The 22,431-nt window shown below is 30.8% G+C and overlaps 1 protein-coding gene across 11 annotated transcripts in view; it reads left to right on the forward strand.

The window, feature by feature from the left end:
- Positions 1-21,546, forward strand: part of LOC118189353 (rho-related BTB domain-containing protein 1-like) — a 265,646-nt gene extending 244,100 nt beyond the window's left edge. For 10 of the 11 annotated variants that reach the window (XM_085817263.1, XM_085817262.1, XM_085817266.1 and 7 more), the window contains 2 exons: positions 843-991; positions 11,621-21,546. In XM_085817263.1, the coding sequence (XP_085673389.1) occupies positions 843-991; positions 11,621-11,789 (318 nt within the window). In that variant the 3' untranslated portion in view covers positions 11,790-21,546. Of the gene's footprint in view, positions 1-842; positions 996-11,620 lie in introns of those variants that run through there. The other variant, XM_085817269.1, reaches the window with a different exon arrangement.
- Positions 21,547-22,431: the final 885 nt, after the last annotated feature.

A 22,431-nucleotide genomic window follows, 5' to 3' on the forward strand; every position in this document is an offset into this window, starting at 1 on the left:
CTTCCTACCTCCATGGTATAATGCTTTGATGCATGCGCAGAACGTTTGTAGCTTTGAGGTCCGGATTATGGGTGTCTGGATGTAGGTTTTTGTTAAAGAAATAATATTGTAATAGCTATTATTATTTTTTCTATGAATACTTTAAATTCCTCATGTTCACTGTTACTGTGTCTTTCAAAACTAAAGCATAATTTTCTATTTTAATTTTTGTGCAATAAAAGTAGTTAAAAAGAGAGAAAATACATGAATAAATTTGGTAACCATAAGTGGCGTGAAAGGAAAGCATCCCCTGGCTTGTTCACTGCTAGAGGTTTGACTTTTTCCAGGAATATTCCAATTTTGATTGAGAACATTGAAGTTTTGTGGCCTTTTTCCCTACCGCCAACCTCTCGGGGATACTTTTGGCCCATCAAATTTTTAAACACCCCCAGTAGTGCAGACACATTTACAAAGAATCTCATGCTTTCAATCATATGCTTAAAAAAATATTTCTAAATACTTTCGGTTTGATATAAAATTTTTCTCATTTGTGTGTTATGTGTAAGATTTTTATGTGTTATTTTTCTAATGCTATTTTAACAAATGAGAACTTGCTAAAATTGATTATTTATTATAATATGTTGTTAAGTAATTAATTAGGTTATAATTGTTCTGGTAAAAAGGAATTTGCTTCAGAAACGTTCTAGCGTAGTGAATTGCTAATAACTAATGCTAAGCTCTTGGAATATGAAAGGAATAATTCCAGTAATTTAATGAATAAAGGAATTAAATGCTCTGACTTTTATTATTTATTGTGAGCTTAATGCATCAGTCTTACATTTTTTTTTTTTTTTTTTTTTCAGATGCATAATGCAGATCAGTTAGCTGACTGGTGCTTGTATTACATTGCAGTAAATTATAATGACATTTGTCGTAAGACACCGAAACTGCTTCGTAATCTTCATCCAGAAAATCAAGCTTATTTAAATAGAAATAGATGGCCTCCAGTATGGTAGGTTTATTTTAATTTCTACATTTTTCTTAATTACTTAATAATTTAATATTTTATAAGGCTTGAAAAATTCCCTGTACTTTTGGAGTAAAACAAAATTTTGTATTGCTCTTTAGAGAGCAGCATGATGGAAAGCCAAAGGATATCAATTTGATTCTTTATTATTGTGTACTGCCTAAATGTAGTCATTAAAATTGAAAATATTTCAAAATGAATCTAACATTCCATCTAAAGAGGAAAAAAAGGAAGAAATATGCTGTTATGTTACAGCTATGCATGTTTTACAAAATTTTTATGTCAGTCAGTGGCATAGTTAAGTATTTTATTCTAATGTTTTCAAATCATTCTAATAATTTAACTTAATGTGCTATATTTAAATCAATTAAAAATCCAAAAAATAAATAAAGTTTTCTGTTACAGAACAATTTCAATCAAAGAATAAAAAGTAATCAAAGTACATAAAGTTTTTTAAGTATCTTTGTGAAGATGGATGCTTTACAGTTTTGGAGGTATTGTGCATTCTGATAGCAAAATGTTAATTTTCAGAGTTTGGGATTGATTTGAAAAAACTGCTTGAAAATATCTACAGGATGCAAAAGATAAATTTTTAAGAAAACTATTTCTCAGATTATGAAGATATGCTCTGGTTAAGCTTTTGATCTAAAAAACTGAATATCCTCGTTTTATTTTTTTAATGATAGCTGACGTTTATGTAATATTTGATTGCATAATAAGAAATATATTTACCATTTAAATAATAATTAATTTGGCTGAAAGTACTAATTCAGAAGTCAAACAACAAAAATCAGTGTTATACCTACAAAATTTTCACAGGACTAGTTTCGATGGTTTTACCGAACCATCATCTTCAGCTGCAAAACCGCAAATGAACAAGATAGGAAATAATGATTAGATAAGATAAGAAAGCCTGAACAAGAATAAGCAAGTGGCGCCATCTGTTGGCGAAACCAGAACTAAAACATAATTTCTCTAAAAGCCGAAGGCAAATTTGGATTGGAATTAGGATCGTTAACTAGAACAGAAAGATTTTTATGAATGTGAAATGCCTCTAGAAAATCCAGTTCTCCAATGGAAGATGTTTTTTGAATAATTTTGGCAGCAGAAAAATTGAAAGTGTGATTTTCGGACCAGCAATGTTGAGCAACAGAAGACTTCTGTGTTTCCTTTTTTCTAACATATGCCTCATGTTCTTTGACGCGAAATTTTAAGGCTCTCTTAGTTTGGCCAATGTAAATTAAACCACACTGGCAAGGAATCCTATAAATACCCCAGGAATTCATATCCGGAATGGGGTCCTTGAGTATAGAAGTTGGAATTTTATTGATGGGAGAATAAACAACCCGAAAGTTAAATTTCTGCAAAATATGTGCAACTTTATAGCTAATTGATGGAAAGAAGGGAATAACAACAGAATTTTTATAATCTCCTAAAATAAGAGTGTGGCTTTTAGTGTGTTCAGATGAGAATTTTTTAACTGCTTGATTAATAATGTTGGGTGAAAAGCCCCTGTCAATAGCTATTGCTTTTAAATAATTTAGTTCTTCATCAAGGGCTAGTTTGGAGGAGCAAACTTGAAGAGCACGGAAAACATAGGAATAAAATGAAGCTAACTTTTGTTTAGTCGGATGACATGATTTAAAGTGTGGTGGAAGGCAAACCGATGAAGGTTTACGGTAAACTGTAGTACTGAAGTTGGATGTGTTACGTGTGACCAGAATGTCGAGAAACGGAAGAGAATTGCAAGTCTCAAGTTCAAAAGTGAACTGAATAGCAGGATCAATAGAATTCATTGTTGAAAGAACTTTATTTAAATCATCTTTATTACCTTCAAACAGGGTAAAAGTATCGTCTACGTAGCGGAACCATGCCGGGAAGTTTAAAGTTTCAAACAATTTTGATTCATAATAATGCATGTAGATATCAGCCAGGATGGGACTGAGGGGGCTTCCCATGGCTAATCCCTCAGTTTGCTTGTAATATTGGCTGAAAGTATTATATTTTTGCTGTCTTTGTACATAAAAGCAATGTTACACTACTGTTTTATTTATCTATTGTTTAGGTCCTTGTTATTAAATTAGATAAATTGACCCACTGTTTTATGTATAACGTAAATATAAGCCAATCTACATTAAGAATTACACAATTTTATTTCTTTTGTTATCTGTCAGTCAACTTCTGATTAATTGGGGTTAGATTAAATGAGCCTTATCGAAAGAATAATTTTTATATATTGTGGAACAATGCAAAATTTGCTATCACAAACCAACAGAATAGGGCCAAATTTCTAGAGGAAGCACAAAACAGAGAAGCCAATATATAAGGTAACAGCAGTGATGACAGTTTATTTACAATATTTAGGAATTTTTTTACCTACAAAAGATAGATAGAAATGAATAGAAAAGAAGAGAAGGATGATTGTAGCTCAGGCACAGTCAAAATTCTGTATTTTCTACTTTCTCAAATGCGGAATATGTGGATTTGGGAGATGTAGACTCTGTAATCAGTAAATCTGTAAAATCAAAATATTTTTCAAATTTTGTTTTAGAATAAATATATATATCTTTATTTCATAAATATAAAACTTTTAGACTAAATAAAATTCAATGAGAAGTTGATCTTTCTTATCTGAACAAACTTTTTATTCTATAGAATTTTTTTCTGGACGGATTTGCGCAGTGGGAATGGCATGTTAATCCAATATTGTTTTGTCATAATTTACCTAGAATAATTGAAATTTGCCTTATACTTTGTAGGAATTAAGTGTGATAAATAAGGAATTTTTTATTTTTGAAACAGTGATATTTTACCATGAAAATGTTAGGACTGGACTTTGGACTTTTATTTAGGACTGTTACAACTAATGCTCAGAGTGAAAATTAATTAGGAGAAATGTGAGTAGCATGATTGCAATAATTTTTATGGAAACTCTATTAAGTTTATGTGAATAATTGAGATGGTTTGTGGTAAATTGGGAATTGTCAGTGAATAGAGGTCTTTAAGTTTTGTGCATTACTGGCAAATGATTCAGATTAGCTTGACAATTTCTAAGCTTGTTTGACTGATTCAGAGATATTAGAGTGCGTTATGTCTAAGAAAACGCGCTGTTCACTGGGTATTGCTAGGCAGCCCGACCCGTCAGTAGAGATGCAGGAAGAGAACACCCCGGGCGTAAAGGGTTCCTCAGTTTTTGGCTCTTGGACTCAGTTCCTATTATTAACAGGGGGAGAAAATAGCATTTGTCTGGCTGATTTTTTGGATAGACTTGACCTGATAGCATCACATGTAAGATGGAAGGAGCCAGACAAGGTTACTGTAATTCGAGTTAAACTTAACTGGACGAAGCTGCGGAATTTGTTAGGAATAATCGGCGTTTGAGAAACGAAGCTAGCTTTTCCTACCTGGTAGGTTCCTACCTTGAGGAACAGGTTAACAACAGTTTAAAGTTTACATTCCCATATTCGTTCCCTTATACAGGCTTTTCAAAAGCCACAGGAGTCAGTTAGACAATTCTCCGTGTGTATAAAACTTGCCATATAAAACTGTTCGGGTAGAAAGGATGGGCGATTCGGCAGCAGAAGCGCAGAGACAGGAATTGCTATTATCTGTTTTTCTAGAAGGATTACACTTTCACCTTCTACATCGTCTTCTGCCCCACAGTCATAAAACATTTGCAGCCTCGAAAAATCATGCAATTTTGGAGGAAGAGATGGGGATAAAAAACCACGCTGAGGCTGATTTTCAGTCAGCTCAAGTTAAGGCGGTTCATACTATGAACACAGTCGATTCCAGGGGCACCCTTTGCATTTCAGACAAAAATGTGGTGCTTGCAGAGGCTATCAGATTGCAACAGCAGAATTTAACTCAGTTGAACGAACAGGGCAGACTGGAACACAGATTTCGACAAAGAAAGGCAGGACCGACGAGTAGACCAAATTCTAATATGGCACCTGCACCTTAAGCGGTAGCATCCCAGGATTGAGGTGCAACTGTTAGCAAATTGAATCCTCAGGCTCAGACATTTAATTTAAACTAGATAAGGGCAGGAAGAAGCACACTTCCATTTCATCCTCAAATGCCTTTTTGGAGGTGCCATCCGTCTTGGTAGTATCCACAGGAGAATCTTCATTACCAATAGTAGAGGGTTCTATTTTAAATACTGAACTTAAATTTTTGATAGATTTGGAAGCAACGGTTAATATTATAGAAGAAAAATTTATTGCAGAGTTGGGGGATAAAGTTTCATTTTCTCCCTGTAAATTTTATTTAAAGTGAATTTCTAATCAGAATGTTCTAATTACATGAAAAATTAATTTTCCGTATAATTGATGGGTAAGATTTTTTCAGTTGAATTTCTCAATAAGGACAATGAATTTTCTTTGCACTATGGTGTCATTTTAGGAGCAAAATTTTTATTTGATAATGCACTAATTCTGGATTTTAATACTAAAGAATTAGTAGGTCATAATTTTACTTTAAGCTGGTGCGACAGTTCAAATTGCCTCCCTCTGAAATCGATAGATTCCTTAGATTATTGCTATGCTGTACATAAACATAAATGTTTGCCATTTTCTGGAAAGTATAGTAAAAGTAATTGCTCCTACAGTTGATGATTCTTATGATACTGTCTTATTAGAACCGACTGATAAAAATTCACATTGCAAATTCTCTGTGACAAGATCTGTTAATTTAAATAATGATTCTAAGACTTTTAACGTTAAAATAGCCAATTTTACTCCCTAGTTTATTCATATTAGCAAAAGAACTAAGTTAGCCTCTATTCTTCCCGTTAATGTATCTTCACCAGAAAATTCTTTTGTGAATAACACGACGACCATTGAGAAAGGAGAGGATTTCGAGTCGGGGGGGGGGGAGAATTTGACCTTTGACCTTTCTCACTTGTCACCGGACCACCAGCAGCAAGGATCCCACTTCCCGAATAGCTAGGTGGATAATGGTCTTGTAAAACTATACAATAATACATAAACCAGGGTAATTGAACGTAACAGCTTATTTTTTGTCTAGGGTGGTAAATGTAATGCATCTTGTTCAAAATTCTGTCAGTCCAGACTTATTACAAATTTTCAAAAAGGAGCAGGGTTCAGACCTGGAGTGTAAGCGGGTTATTTCGGATATACAAAAAAATTTGACTCCTAGTCCTCGTTTCTTAAATTTTTTATGCGTGATGTCATTTCATATTGTGATTATGCTACGCAATGTACCCGTTGGCAAAAACAGCACAGATTGGTTGTTCCACAAACTTTAGTATCATGGGTTCTGCAAGAGCACCATGATTCACCAGTGGCGGCACATTCAGGGTTCCATTGCATTTCATTGTACACTACAACACATTCAAAAATCTTTTTTTTGGAAAGGCATGCATAGGGACATACATAATTAAGCAAAATCATGTCATTCTTGTATTGGAAGGAGAGGTCACCAGCCTTCCCTTCTGAGACTGCCTGTGGCTTCTAGTCCGATCGAACATATAGCTATGGACATTGGTGGTCCCTTACCCATCACTTTACAGGGAAATAGATACATCTTAGTCATGACCGATTATTTTACAAGATTGCCTGAGGCTTAAACTTAGAAAGACTTTACTTTAGAGTCTATCATAGAAAAATTAGAACTTTTTATTTTGGCTCATGGTGTGCCCTTACACATAGTCACTGACCGAGGCATGAATTTTATTTCCCAAGCAATAAGGGCAGTTTATCAGAAATTAGGTATCACTAAGCACACCACTACGAGTTACCACCCGCACTCTAATGCAGTTGTTGAATGCTTAAATGCTACTCTAATAAATTCTCTTAGCCACCTTGTGAGTGAGACGTAAGAAGATTGGGACAGACATTTGCCTTTTGCACCTTTAGCGCACAGAACTGGAAGGCATAGCGCATTACAAGACTGCTCGGCATTTTTTTTTGTATGGAAAAGATTTAAATTTACCTATTGATTTGTTGACACAAACAAATTTTAAGACTTATTGTGACACTGAAACTTTTTCAAGGGATTTAATTTAAAGACTCAGTAAGGCTTTCTATTTAGTAAATAAGAACTTAACAGAGGCAGCTGAAAAACAGGAAAAGATTAGGAATAAGAATGCTTTTTCAAAAAATATGAAAATAGGGTATATGGTGTATCTTTTTACTCCTATATTACGGCCTGGATTGACTAAGAAATTTGCAAAGTTTAATGAGGGTCCATATAGAGTTTTTGGACAGGTCACAAAAATGAATTTTGAGTCAGGTACGAGGCCACAGCAATCGTAGGTGGTACATGTGGATAGATTGACAAAGGTAGCTGAACATATAAATTTTCCTTCTTTACAGGTTTGCAACACTGACGCTCCGGAGCGAATTGATAATCAGTGTGCAAGTATACCTTATAATTTGAGTGAGAGAGGCTCTCAGGGTTTTCTAATATACAGTACAAAGTCCGTAATCCAGACTCGTGGGGACTTCGGCGATTCTGGATTAGGGTTTTTTCGGATTATAAATCATCAATTTAAATCTGGTAAGATAGCATGCAGAAATTATAATTAATTAAAAATATGAAACCATAATTTATGAAATAAAGACCAATTATGATCTAAAGGGTATCAAAATTTACAAAAAAAAAAAAAAAAAGCTTAATATTTATTTGTTTACTTTATTAAACATTTCTGTCAATGTAAGTTTTTTAAGTTGCTTCGTTTTTTGTGCTAATACTTTCTCTTTAATTCTATAAACAGACATAATTTCTTGTTCAGTTACAAAGTTCCACTGTTGAAGTCCTATAATTGCTGTGTCGAGAATACCGACTAACTTGTCAATCAAAATTTTTTCGTTTTCAATAATCTCTCTGTCACTTTCTTCACTATTGGAAGCGGTATTTTCTGTATCTAGAACCATACTACAGATTTCGCCGTCTGTTAATTTATTGATGATTAGGCATAATCTTTTTGACATAATCAAAACTTCAAGCTTAATTTTTATAATATTGCTCTAACAGTCAGCAAAAAATAATAAGCCGGATCCAATTAGAATGTTAAAGAACAGAGCAGTCTGCAACATTAACCGGAATGCCTTAGAATCAGTAAAGATAATTTTAGCCTAGCTTATACCATCCAATCCGCATTATAGATCATTCCAGATAATGGCTCTACGGATTACGGACTTTATACTGTACTAATTTTGTTTCTGTATATATTCGATGTTGAGAAAGATTACTGGCAGAATTTCCTTTCGTGTTTCTTAATCAAACAATTTGATTCATCAATTTGTGTCAGAATTAAGTGAATTTTGTATTTGAGTTTTGCTTAACTCTTTCGACAAGCAGCGCTTTTTGTTTTACCACGATGTGCGAGAATACTTCTTATTCTTGGATTCCAACACTTGTGTCTCCATAATTTTTTTTGGGGGGGGAAGGGGAGGACTTTACGGCTGGTTCCGTAATATTTTTTTTTTCCTTCCTCTTCAGTAACGTTAGCAAAATTGGTTTTCCCCCCCCCCTTAGGTCCTGATCAGACCGTCTTTTCAGCTTAGTTGACCTGGTTGTCTATTTAAAGTGTGTGAAGTCTACTATGCTTGAAAGATTTGCATTTTATTTTGCGTCACTCATATTTAGTTTGTAGTGTTATAAGTGTCTTGCTTTTATATATATTTTTTCTCTTTTGTTTTTGTTCATCAGGTATTGCTCGTTTCCTGAATTTTTATTTTATATTTGTCTTGCATTTTCAATGATTTGGGGGCACGATTTGATAGTTGTCTGTGCGTTGTAACTTCTGGTATCAGCTGTAGGGTGCTACGAAATATGGTTGAGTAGATTCTTATCAGTGCTTCCGATTCAAGGGCGAAGTTGCCTTCCTTGTTTGCCAGACGAATAACGGGGGGGGGGGAGTTGAGATTATTTGTTCATGGGTACTTTCTATTTGAGTGGGGATTTTCTTCAGTGCTCACGTCATAGTTTTCTTCTTCATTTTCGGGTTAGTTGAGGTCGAGTTTTGGGCACTTTACGCTTGGTTCTGTTGCTTGCTTAGGGGGGGGGGTGTCAGGATACAGGAATTCGGAGTAATGTGAGCAAGAGTTCTTACCGTATCTTTCCCGTTTCATTGACAATTCCCAAGGGTCCAGTTGCAAAATGGATGTACTTTACTTTGATGTAATCAGGTTCCCTTAAGTAAATGCAGGATTTTTATATTTTTTTTTATATTAAGAGAGAAGTAGGATTAGTGTAATGGCATATTTTGATATTCTTTTCATGTGGGATTTGTAAACTTTTGGCACTTCTTTTCGGCTCGAAAAAATTTTATGGTTCCTCCAAAAAATTTGTTTTTTCACGAACGAAGGAGGAAATGTTGTGTAGTAAAATTCAAGATTTTACGAATTAAATCATTTCTGTTTTTTGCTGAATTAGATATTAAGTTTAATTTTTTTCTCTAGAAAGAAGCATTTATTCGTGTATTTTTGTTATAAGGAGATTAGTTTTTCTTTTATTTTCGCATAATTCTTAATATATTGGGATACAGTCTGTAAACCAGTCTCTCAAGTAAAATTTATGTAAAATTTTCTAATATAAAGTGAAAGGGAAAAATTTAGCGAACTTTAATGGATTAATTGTGCAATGTTAGTTTGATTTAATGATTTAATGTAAAGAAACGGGGTCGCCTGATATTCGTTTCTTTTGTGCCATTTTGGTTTCTTTTTCCTGTCTTCTTTGACTCAGGGAGTGTTCCACAGGATTCTAGAAGCTAGGTCTTTGTTCGGAGTTAATCCGAAGGTGTACGTGATAAAGTATATTTGTAAACAGGAAGTTTAAGGGAAAGGTCGGGAAGAGGTCAGGATTTTGGTGAGCCGGTTCTGAGAGAATTGGCGAATTTTCATAGATAGCGGACTTGTGTAGTAGAGACTTGACCAGTTTTGGAAAACAAAGATTGGACTTTGGAAGCTTCTGAGGGGCGAGTTTTGCCAAGTCTGGAAAACAATGCTTGTTGGTACTTAAGAGAGAAAACTGAAGTGTTCACTCTCTGGGATTTGGATTTTTTCTTCGTTTGTGGCTGACACTTTTGAAAGCGCTATCTGGCTGCGAAGTCAAATAGAGGATTTCTGACATTCTTGCCTGTGGTGTTCCTTTTGTACCACAGGTTGTGTCCTTTTGTTCCTGAAGTCTTTTCATGGGGATTCTGCAACATTATTTGCCTTCTACACCCTGATAATCTAAGGGCATGTATAGATGCTTGATATGTGAGTGTCGACGAGATTTGTCTGCTGTAAGGATTATGGATGCTGCCTTCCACTGCCCCGCTACGATGTGGTACAAGTGATTCCTACAAAGCGAACTGACGAATTAGCGAGAGAAGGGGGTGGATGACGGATGAAGTAGATGTGTGAACAGGAGGTGCTTCCCCATGACAATTCACCGATGAACACTAGAAGGAGAAAAACACCCTACGACAAGCCCATTGCCATTCTTGACGGGACCGCGGAGAGTGACACCATTAGTGACTGCAGCAAAAATGGAATGCCAGACTATTCCAGTATGATATAGCTAAGTTTGGGTTCTTTTATCTTTCTTTAAGAATTTTGTTTTCATGCTTTTATTGAAATTTGAAAATATAACGCTGATTTTTTGTTGTTTGACTTCTGAATTCGTATTTTTTTATTGCTTGATTACTCGAAGGACTCCAGGAACCCTATTTCTCTTATCATTATAGAGAATCTTATTTTGCCTTTAATTTGTGTTCATTCGCGATAGTGTTTGTTAGAATTTTTTGAAGTATTAACGTAAAGAATATCAGAAATTTAGGTATAAGGTCTTAATTAATCAAGAGATTAAAGGATTAAGGAATTAAACATTAAGAAATATGTTTTTGTCATGAAGTAGAATAGAAGTAATAAATAAGAATGAAGTTTGAATGACTATGTGAATTCTGTGTTAATTGAATAGTATGTTATGCTGTATTACTGTTGTTGGTAAAGCAACAGTTTTAACATCTTTCAAGATGTTAAATATAAAATAATAATAATGAGTAAATCTTAATTACTAGAATAAACTTCTAGATATTCAGGCAAGATTGAGATTGCATTCAAAGCAAAATGATTGGATTTTTTAAAAATATAATCAGGTAATAGTTATTATCTTGAAGAAGGATAAGTATTTACTGGTTAGTATTCTGAAGCAGTTTAAAACAAATTGAAATAATTATTTCGGGGAGTGGGTATATCAGCAAGTGATGCCCTGGTTTCCTCAGTTTCATGCAGCTCTAAGTGATGAACTGCTAAAACTATGTCATGCACTTTCTTGTCTATAGTGTGGTAGCCATTTCTAGGTGTTCTCAGTGTGATTCGCCCAGCTAATATATGTAATAGGTAATAGTATCCCAATAAAAAAGCAAAAAATTTTGTTGGAAAAATATAATTATTGGAAATTTAAAATTTTTAATTTGCCAATATACTTCAAAATGTGAATCTGCCATTAAATCATTCACTTTATGTTAAATAAAAAAGAAGAAAGAAAGTGTTACATATTTTTAATCTAACTTGGTTTGTAAAAATTGTTAGCAGGAACAAATGCTATTACAAAATAATTTTTGTTATATTTTTAAATTATGTATGTATATTATTTTAGGTATCTGAAGGAATATGATTACTATGAACGGTGTGTTAGAGAGCGACAGTGGCAAGAAAAGCCGCCCAAAGTGTTCAAGCGTCATAGAAATAATAGCACAAGTGGTTGCCTTTGTTTTACTGGACGAAATAGGAACAATGACTCCAAACGTGCCTATCGCACCGTCTGAGGGGCGTTATGAAGGAATATGCATTCCTTATTGCATGTTCATTATTGACTTTGAGAAATGAACATTTTATCTCAACTGGTTGGGATGATGCATTTTTTTCTTGTCATTTGTCCGTTGTATATTTTACATGGACTCAAATGTTTTTCTTTTTTGTAATATTGTGCTTTTAAATGGTCCGGCACCATCTCACTGTGTCATTAATCCATTTCATCCTGCTTTTTGGAAACTTCTGCTTAAGTTTGAACTGTTCACGAGCTTTAGGATGTCAAAATTCTCATCTGCTTCATATTTTTGCCAGAAATGAGGAACCTAATTCTGTAATGTTATTATTTTGAGATAGGAAATATGAAAAATTTGCTTTCATTATGCAAAATGTATTTTTTAACTATTGTACTGGTTTAATTACTTTAGAACCCACATTTCTGGGAGAGGGATTTTCATGTTAAATTATGGTTTCTGAAAGAATACCTAATATATTCAGAGAGATTATGTAAACTGTTGGTAGATTTTTATTATTATTGTATGAATTTAGTTATAAAATGTGAACTATATAGAAATGTTCTGAACGCTTGGTATGTTAAATATTTGACTGTTGTTGTTGTAATATTTGTTAACTAATCTGTGGCTTTATAAAGTTGGATAAAAATTTTAATGTGATAGATATGGTAATGTATATTATGGATGACACTCACCTGAAGTAATGCAGTGCTTAGCAATTAGTGTTGAATAAATATTTATATTATTCCTTGCACATGCTTGTAATTTATTGTGTAGCATATTTTAACAACAAGCAAATGTACTATGTAATACTGCTGGTCAGTATATCCATTAGCTTATAGGAGAATCTTCAGAAATGGGTTTTTTTAATTTTGTGTATTGACTTAAGTTTCGTACTTCATACAGCTTTTTCATTTGAGTTTATAATGTGTTCAAATAATGACTGTGATCTTTTCACATTTTAATTTTGTTCTCTGTTTCTTTTTGTTCTTATATGTACAGCAATGTTTACTCAATATTTGAACTTCTGTGTTGTTTATCTCAGAAGTTAAAAAGCCCTGTTTTAATATCTAAGTAGTCATTTTGCTGCATTTTCAATATTATATGTCACAATTTGGCTTGTTAAAATATAAGTTGGTAATGTAAGGTGAATGGAATGAACTTCTATTGTGATTCTGATAACTGTCAGAAAATTGTAAGCTAATGTGTTATTGAAAAGTGCCCTGAAATTTGTATTTAAAAAAAATGAAAGTTTTTTGTAGCAAACAGTAGAGCCTCTGTTACTCGGTCTCAAAACATAATTAATAATTTTAAATAAAATTTAATAAAAAATATTTAAATATTTATAAGAGCCTTATTTGCTGTATTTTATTAATGCTTTCATTAATTTTTAGTAAAGGCAGAACAATCAGATACTATGAAAAAAATCTGAAAGCTCCAATTGTTTTTGTGGTGGGAGGGGTTTGTTATTTGAATCTCAAATCCTAACATTTAAAGAAACTACTAAAAACTATTTTTAAAGATTAGCTTTATTTAGGCCCAGTGGATGCACTGATTAAAAGAATATGGATTTTGCAATTTCACCTGTACTTTTATCATCATCATTTATTTGCATGCTAAAAGTGTTTTAGTGCTTTGATGAATCCTTCAAATAAACAACACTTCTGATATATATATATATATAATTTATTTACTAATAGATTATTGAGTATATTATCTCCTTAGAGAAAGGTAGTAGAATTTTAGTTGAATGAAGTAACTTATAAGCATTTAAAAATGAATCTTGAAATTTTTTTAAAAATGAAACATCAAGTATGACTCATGAAAAAATTAAAAATGGAAACATTTAAAAAAGGAAAAAGTAATCAGACTAAGTAATTATCATCATTGATCGGAAATTGGTTTCAATGGGAACCAACACCCAACCAATTAATAATAATTGATAAATAATAAATGCGAAGGGGTTTCATCTTTTACTGAAGTAAGAATTATGATGCTAAACTAGTATTATGCAAGTTGAGTATCAGCCAAGTAGGTAGATTTTAAGTTAGATGAATTTAAGTTGATGTACCATATAGAATTCATGATGAAAGTGGCAATTCCATTAAGAGGAAAACTTTTTGAATATAGTAAGATACTATTATTAGAGTGAGTAGTAGTATTATTTTCTTACATGAGTAAAGTGCCCTCTTGACACCCTCACTTTTAATCATGTTTATTCGAAGTAATGTTTATAAACATAATAAACAGAATGCAATCTTTGTAAAGATTATTAAAAAATGTTAAATATAAAAGTTGAAAAAATATTTACAGGTGATAAGAAGGTACAATAAAATATACAAAAGGAAATATACATAAATGGCCAGAAGATGAATTAATTAAGTTACTTGCTTGTGAATGTTAAAATTGAGACATGCCCATTACTGTATTCATACCCAGAATGGAATTTGGAATTCGAACCACGATGGAGAGAGGCCAGACAAATGAGTTTGTGGCAGTCGGGGACTTTGAGAATCTATTTTTAGAATGCGAGAAGGAAGTGGGTGTGGAACTGTCTTTCGAGCACAAGAGGCATCTGTTGAAATTTTTTACTTTAAATGATCAGACAAAGGAAATTAATTAATATATGGCTCTTTATTAATTAATATATTTACTTCAATCTTTGCATATAATAAAATTCAAATTAAATTGAAAGCAAATTCAAATATCACTCTCAGTTTGGTAAAAATATTAAGTATGTTGAAGTCTTGAATTTCAAGAATTTCAGTCAAGTGCTTCATTTACTAAATTTCTTTTGTATTTTTTTAATAAATATAGATGTATTTTTTAAATTATTATTTTTTAAAACAGATATCACATTGTGTTTTAATGAAAAACTGAGTATTATTATTATTATTATTATTATTATTTGCATCATCTTATTTTTATATGAATGACCTGAGATTCAAAACCTTTGAATTTTGAATTCTAGAAAATATAGGATTTCTACCATCTTTAATTTTAAATGTGCATGCAATAACTGTTAATAGAAACTTTATTATTATGCTACAAAGCTGATGCTTAGTATTGGGATTAAAAATAAACGTAATATAACTATACATATTTTAATGTAATGTGTGTTTAAACTTAATTTTCTGCTTTATTTTGCTTTCTATATGCATTTTCTATGAAAACTTCTGCATAGGCTATTATATGAGAATATCCTGGTTTCAGTAGACATAAGAACTGACATGAGGAAATTATAAATTAATAAATAAAAAAATATTAATATTTAATGTTTATAACAAGAGTGGATTTGGAAATTTCTGTTGTTAATAAATATATTAATATTGATTGCAAATATTTATACGTGTTTTATAGGAAATAAAAAAGCTTATCAGGTTTAGTGTTTTTGAAACCGAGGTGCAAGAGGTTTTACTACACTACATTCAAAGGAGAGTTCCAAATTCCATATTTATATGTTTAAAAGGATTTTTAATACTGTTGTTAGATGTGTTCTATACTAGGAATTTTTTTATTTTACTTGCATTCTACACACACGCATAAGATAAAAAAAAACACACACGCATAAGATAAAAAAACACACACGCATAAGATAAAAAAAATATAAATCAGCATTATAATTTAATTTAACAATAGAGTCTTAATTCCTAATTTTTATTTTGGATCTTTCTTCTCTGTATTCTAAAAGTAGTAATAACTTTTCTGAACTGCACTATTTCCTAGATTAATCTACATTACATGGCTTGCACAATGCTGATGATGTAGCTTATTTGAAACTTAATATTTTGAAAACTGAAACCTTTCTAACCTAAATCAAAACCTTCTCTTCCATATTGGATAAATGTGCACTTTAGCTTCAAATTCTGTGCTGTTTGGACAGTATTTCGCTATGCTCTTTTCCTATCACAATAGTTTCAAAAATGTAAATATTTTGGAAATGGGTACAATTAGAGTGCCAAGTAAATTGTAGCCACATACGTCAATTGAAATAAAAATGAGTATTTAATATTAGGCCAAGTTTCCAAATCTTTATGGATTCAACATTTTAGCATACTATGCAATCAGAATTTTTCCTCTTCAGTATGGATCTACTATATTCTGAGCTATCTACGTGCTACGTCATCAACATTGCTATGTCCTTTTTCTCTTTTTTATTACATATATATATATATATAATATTTATATAGGTGTTGCAAAACAGAAAAGCAAGGATTTGATTATGCCTAGTAGTGCATTTTATAATTTTTCTGTGCATATTGTGGCACAAAGATTCAATGTCATTTTAATGTGTGCATATTTCTCAAAGTAAAATTATTATTATTTTTTAAAAAGACAAATTTCAGACTTCAGAATATCATTTAAACAGATGTGAAATACTTTGCTTTCAGTAAACCTGTGAATTTTTTATAATCATACAGCTCTAATATTCACAAATAATGTATATAAAGTTAGAACTTTTATAATTTAGTAAGTAATTTAAAATTAGAATGCTCAAATCATTTATGCATCTAGAGTGAGTTTTCATATGCATCATGGATTACAATTCCATACAGTAAAGAAAACATTCATTTTTTTCCATGGAGAGTAGATGATTTCCCTCCCCCCCCCCACACACAGGAAAAGGGTCTATAGTTGTTTTAGTTGTTTTCTTTGTTAAATGTCCATGGAATTCTTGAAAAATATATAAGTATTTCAGATTCTTTCCAAGCTTGAAAAGTCCATTGTGTGTTATTAGTAAGAAATTTGCAAACCAGCAACAATTTTCTATACATTAAAGTTATAAAGTTATTGCTTTGAATTTCAAATAATCTATTTTATCTAAAAATACAAAATTTATATAAAAGAAATACTAACTTAACTTTGCCTGTTATGTAAAGTGTGTACTGTGTTGCATAACCTCAGGCTTTCAAAATTCACTTGCAATTTTTTTTTCTCAAATGTGAAAAAAAATTTTTTTTTTAAATCATCTTTAAAAATCTATAATATAGTTTCAAGTTTATCTGATTTTGACAATCATTTTATGAATTCTTATGAAAAATAATTTAAATCTTAAATGCTTGGCATTTATCTAATTTACATTTTAATTATTAGCATATAAAACCTGTATTGTTATTTGTGAGAGAATATCTTTGTTTATCTGCCTTTTGTTAGGCTTTCTTTGAAACATTTCATATGATACTCTTTTAAGATTGTGTAAAAAATAAAGATTGTGTAAAAAATATTAAATTTCTGATTATATCTGATAAATCTATTTCACAATTAACCCTATTTCTTGAGTAATTACTTTTTATGATTAAGAACTGTTTTTGTGCAGTTGTATAAAGATAGTAACATTCTTAGAAGATATTTTGAATCTAGCCAGATGGTGACTTTATTTATGAAAATAGTTATAGCGCTCATAAGGTGCCTCTGTGTTACAGTGATAACTCCGCTATATGTGATACTCACATTGATAATAGTCCGTAATCAAACAATAGAATTTTTAAGCATCATTTGTAGAATTTGTTGTGATACCGTTTTGCCAGTTAACCTCATCATAGCCTAGATCTCAGAACTTGCACATATTCATCAGTTTGAGTTTGATCTTTGTAATTATCAAGTGCAAGGCTTACTGTGTATTGTCCTGTGCCAAAATTTGTTTGCTGCAGTACTATGTATTTGTTTTATAATGTATTTAATGAAAATTTCATGTTATGTATTATAGAGTACCTGCCTTGCACACTTTAGTCAGGCCTTTACTCTAAGATAAATTGTTATCAAAGTAATAGTTGTGGGTCAGTTTTCTATGCAATAAATATTTTTCATGCAGGTATTGAATTTGGATTTAAAAAATTATGAAACATTGACATATTATAAAATCCTTAAATTTGCAATTATGTTCTATTATGTTTATGTGTACTCACTGTAAAAACATTCTCTGAAGGTCTGGTTTTATGATAATGTATGATACAGAAGTTATTCGCAACTACTCCTTTACATTCATGTTTTTTTTTTTTTTTTTTCTTTTTTTGAAGGGGGTATCTGATGTCAGTGGTGGAAGCACAGTAATCAAAAGTTTATTTCGTAATCAAAAGTATGATGCACTTTTGGTAATTAATCTGTGTTACAGATTTTTTTGTTATGTTGTTCATCTAATCATACCAATGGTTCTCATCCTGTTTCGTTCCATGCATTACTTTCACCATTGCTAGTAGATCATCTTTCCTTCTTTCCAAAACTAAAAAAATACATATACATTAAATTAAGTTTACTTTATTTCTTAATATGTTTTATAAAGAAAACAAGAAAAAGTATAGAAATTGCTGTTAATACCTAAACTTGAATAAATGTAGTTTTTTATATTCATAAACTAAAATACATAACAGTTAAATAAAAGTCTGGCCACATCCTTCCCTGAAACTATAAAATCAGCCAGGAAGGTAATTCCCCTGGTTGAGAACTCTAAATTATACAAAAGCTTGCTTGAACATTGAAATCAAATGTGTAAATTTTATGCATCCATTAATGTTCTGTTAATTATAATGAATGGGGCATTGGAATGTGCATCATGAGCCATTTCTGAAACTTTTTTGTGATGTTTTAATAAATTCCAGTATTTATTTCATAGTAAAAGATAATTTTATAGAATGAGAGTGCTACTGATAATTTAAATGTCTGAAGTGCACTTTTAGTGAAGAAATAAATTTAAAGGTTATTTCTTGCAATATCTGAAGACTTTTGTGGATTGTTTTTTCTGCTTTGCTGGCTAGTCTTTAATTTTAAAGAAATGCTTAAGGTATTATTTTGGAAAACTAATCAACTATAAGCTTGCTTTTGATAAACTTCTACATTTTATGCCAGTGTAGCAAAAGATTTTGAAAACCAGGAAGGATTTAAAAACTACAGCTTCAGAGAAAATTAAATTTTGATGCAGTTTGAGATCTGTGGAAGAACGAAACTCAGTTATTCTGCTTCTACAATTAAAATATTCTTGAGAAAAAAAAAATAATTAACTTAATTTTGATTATTGTTTTCTAGTTGGGACATTGTAAAATTTTAAGGTAATACAGAAGTACTGAGTAAAGAGTTTCTTTTATACATCCTGTTAGTATCAAATGCTACCATACAATGTTATACTGTATCTTATATCAATTCCTTAAAAGTTGAAACTATATTAGAATTCAGTGTGGTTTGAGAATATTACTCACACTTACAAACCTTTCACTTTTCTGTTATGTATGTTCATAAATATTCTGTTAACTTCATATAAGAGTCTCATTTGGGAATTGTAAACTAATATTTATCTTTACTGTCCATTAAGTATGCTGTTTATCTATATCTTTGAATCGTGAAATGTAAGGCAATCTTTGTATTTTGCAGCTGATAATACTTTTTTATATATTTCATTTTGTATCTTAATAATCTAATATAATTGATATTATAATTGGCCCTATTGATTAACCTATTAATTTGATTCTAACATAAATTTGGAGGATGATTGCTAGTATATTTAATAGTCATTTGCTTTATTTTACCGAGAAATTGGATACAGATAAAAATTGCCATTCATTGTGAAATGGTTACATTTTGTTTACAGTAGTTTCTCCTCTGGTTTTATTGAATGGAAACAATATTGTTTAACAGATAAAAATTGCCATTCATTGTGAAAGGGTTACCTTTTGCTTACAATAGTTTCTCCTCTGGTTTTATTGAATGGAGACCATATTGTGTAATAGTACTGTATTTTTTCTAAATGAGTAATTTATATTGTATTAAAAAAATTAAAATGTATATTAAAATTTATCAGTTTTTGATCCATATTTGCAATCTTAGAGTTAAGACCCTTATAATTTTATTTCATTCCTTGCAAAAGATCATTCTTTTTTTAAGCTGTCATAAATGTAATTCATATCAGTGTAATTAAAATACATAAATGCTATGTTTTTGGAGTAAATATAAAGCTTCCTATTTTTTAATATTTATTTTCCTTCAGTATCATAGTTGCCCACAGTTTAACTTTTTTGTATGTAGTAATAGAACTTGACATGTAAGGTGTATTACAGTTATGCTTATATATGATGTTGTTACTAAGTGCCATGCTACATTTTCTCATACTTGTGAAGCATATTGTTATTGCATTTTATAAAAGATTTCTAACAATTTCACTACACTGTAGATGTTAAAAATATCAAATTATAAAGTTTAGATATATGATTATATGCTGTTCTTAAGGTTATGTGTGCTTCATGTAAATGATGTGCAGTGATAATTCCAATTTGTGAAGTTTTGAGCATGTTCATAGGTTGCACTTTATACTGATAAAAGCACATTGTATACTTTATAAAGCCTTTTATAGTTCATTGTTTTCTTTCACTCCTTTCACTTTAAAGCATCATGTTGGTTTCATCTGTATAAAAATATTATTAGTGTAGCTCCTAATATGTTTTCAGAATAGAAGAAATTCAGTTAATTTGACAAGGCTATATTCTTTTCTTTAATGCTTTGTAATTCTAGTAACTTCTCACTTGGAAGACAAAAGAAATAATTTATCTTTCATATGCAATTAAAGACACTAAGTAAATACATTAGTGTATTTGAAATTCTTTCTTTTATATTTGAAAAAAAATGATAATATATGAAAGAATTTAGCAATTTTTAGTGCATTTGCAATAATTTTAGTCAATGTGTATTAAAATGTTACATACACATCTATTTAGGCTAAATTTATTATGCATCTTAATAATTATAAATCATCACATATATTTAAGAAATTGTCGGAATTTTTTTATCAAAGGAAACAAAATGTGACTATTTTTTTGTTTCTAAATTTCTTGAGTTATATGACAAATGCTTCATAAATGACTATTCAGCATTTGAAAAGTAGAAAAATGCATGTGTCATTTAGAGTAGTATAGAAATATTTCTAAAACTAGAATTTTCATTTTACCTGCTAGTTTTTACTTTTTTATAACTTTGGCCCAGCTTTTGGAATGTACATTATTAAATTAGATATTTATGTGTGTAATATTTTTAGGAGTTGTGTCAGCTGTTGTCTTTGTCTTTAGGGAGCGATTTGTGATGCAAAAATATTTTGAATGTTATATCAAATATATGGAGTTTTAATTTAAAGGAAGCCAAATATGACATGTTTAATGAAATATTTGAGATCTGTAAATTGTTAGAATTATTAAGATTATTCTCCAGTTGATTTGGCCATTTTATCCCCCGTTAAAGCTAATTGTGCCAAAATAATAATTATGTCATGCAACGAGTGAGTTTTCCAGATTTGTGTATAACTTTTTTTTTCCAGTTACAGCATCATACCATTAGTTAATTAATAATTTTTCCAATTTATTTTGTTTTTTTTAATTGCAAATATAAATATTGCATATATTTTTAAAAATTATAGGTTTATAAGGTATTGCAATAATTAGGGTACTAAATGAATTTATAGTCACACATGTAATTAATAAATACCTCATCTAGTTAAATATTTAGTTTAATAAGATAATTTTTGCCAATCTTAAAAGTGAGATAAATGCTTATGCATTGGAAAGTATTCATTTGTTTTCAATGTAAATTAATTTGTATATACTTATTTGCTGTACTACAAAGTGGGGAGAATAGCATACGCACAGTGAGACAAATTTACTATTAGCTCATATTAAAAGTTGTATAAAATATTTTAAGATTTCTTGCAAAAAATGCAGAAATCTGCACTCATGTAAGGTATGGAATTGCTTGATTATTTGTGAAATAAATATTTCATAAAGAAAAATTGTAGTATATTGTGTCTCATCATTATTGAGTGTGTTTGAATTTTTAAGAATTCATTAAATTTAGTTTTCCTGTAGAACATTTTTTAAATAAACAAAAAGAGAGAAAGATTGAGAGTTAATTTTCCCAAATTCTGTAAATATTTGGCATAAATGTGAGTAATCATTAGCAGAAATTAACATAAGTATGTTAACTGGTGACCTAAGAAATACTGAGTAAAGAAAACTTGAACTACTCAATAAATGTTTGCATGACAAAACGTAAAATGTTAATTAATGCTTAAATGGTTAACTTTAAAAAATAGTCTTTAAAAAGAAGGGGCAAAAATTGTTAGAACTTTGTATCTTAAAATTTGGTATTAATACATTATAAACCACATTAGTTTCTCAGACCAGTAAATGAAACTCAGTTGTGATTTATGGTGTCAGGCAAGTTGTAGTCACGAGTGTTTTCCAAATCATAAAATATTTAAAAAAAAAAAAAAATGAATGCTTCTACAGTTCGTCCCTAATAATATGAGTTAATAATATGCTTCTACAGTTTCTGGCTTGATGGCTTCTCATTTCTTAAATACGCCGCTGTTTAATCAAATGTGGCTGTAATATTGTCTTGAATAAAAGGATTTTCTTCGGTATCAAGAAATCAGATCGAATTAGTTAGAACTTGTTCTACAGGGTGTTTCATAGATCACGGGACAAACTTGGAGGGATGGTCGAGTGTACTAAAGCATGCATTTTTTTATAGGAATATAGGGTCTAAAGTGACGGGTTAAGGCAGGAACGGAAAAAAAAAAAAAAAATGACACGAAAGGAGAATGTGTTTATGTACAAAATCAACGCAAAGTGCTTCTTTGTAGCAATACAGTATTCACAATAAATGTTCAAAA

The sequence above is a fragment of the Stegodyphus dumicola genome, chromosome 5 (genome assembly GCF_044657685.1).
Source record: "Stegodyphus dumicola isolate Sdum_Otavi_A_Nest chromosome 5, ASM4465768v1".
Classification (NCBI taxonomy): domain Eukaryota; kingdom Metazoa; phylum Arthropoda; class Arachnida; order Araneae; family Eresidae; genus Stegodyphus; species Stegodyphus dumicola.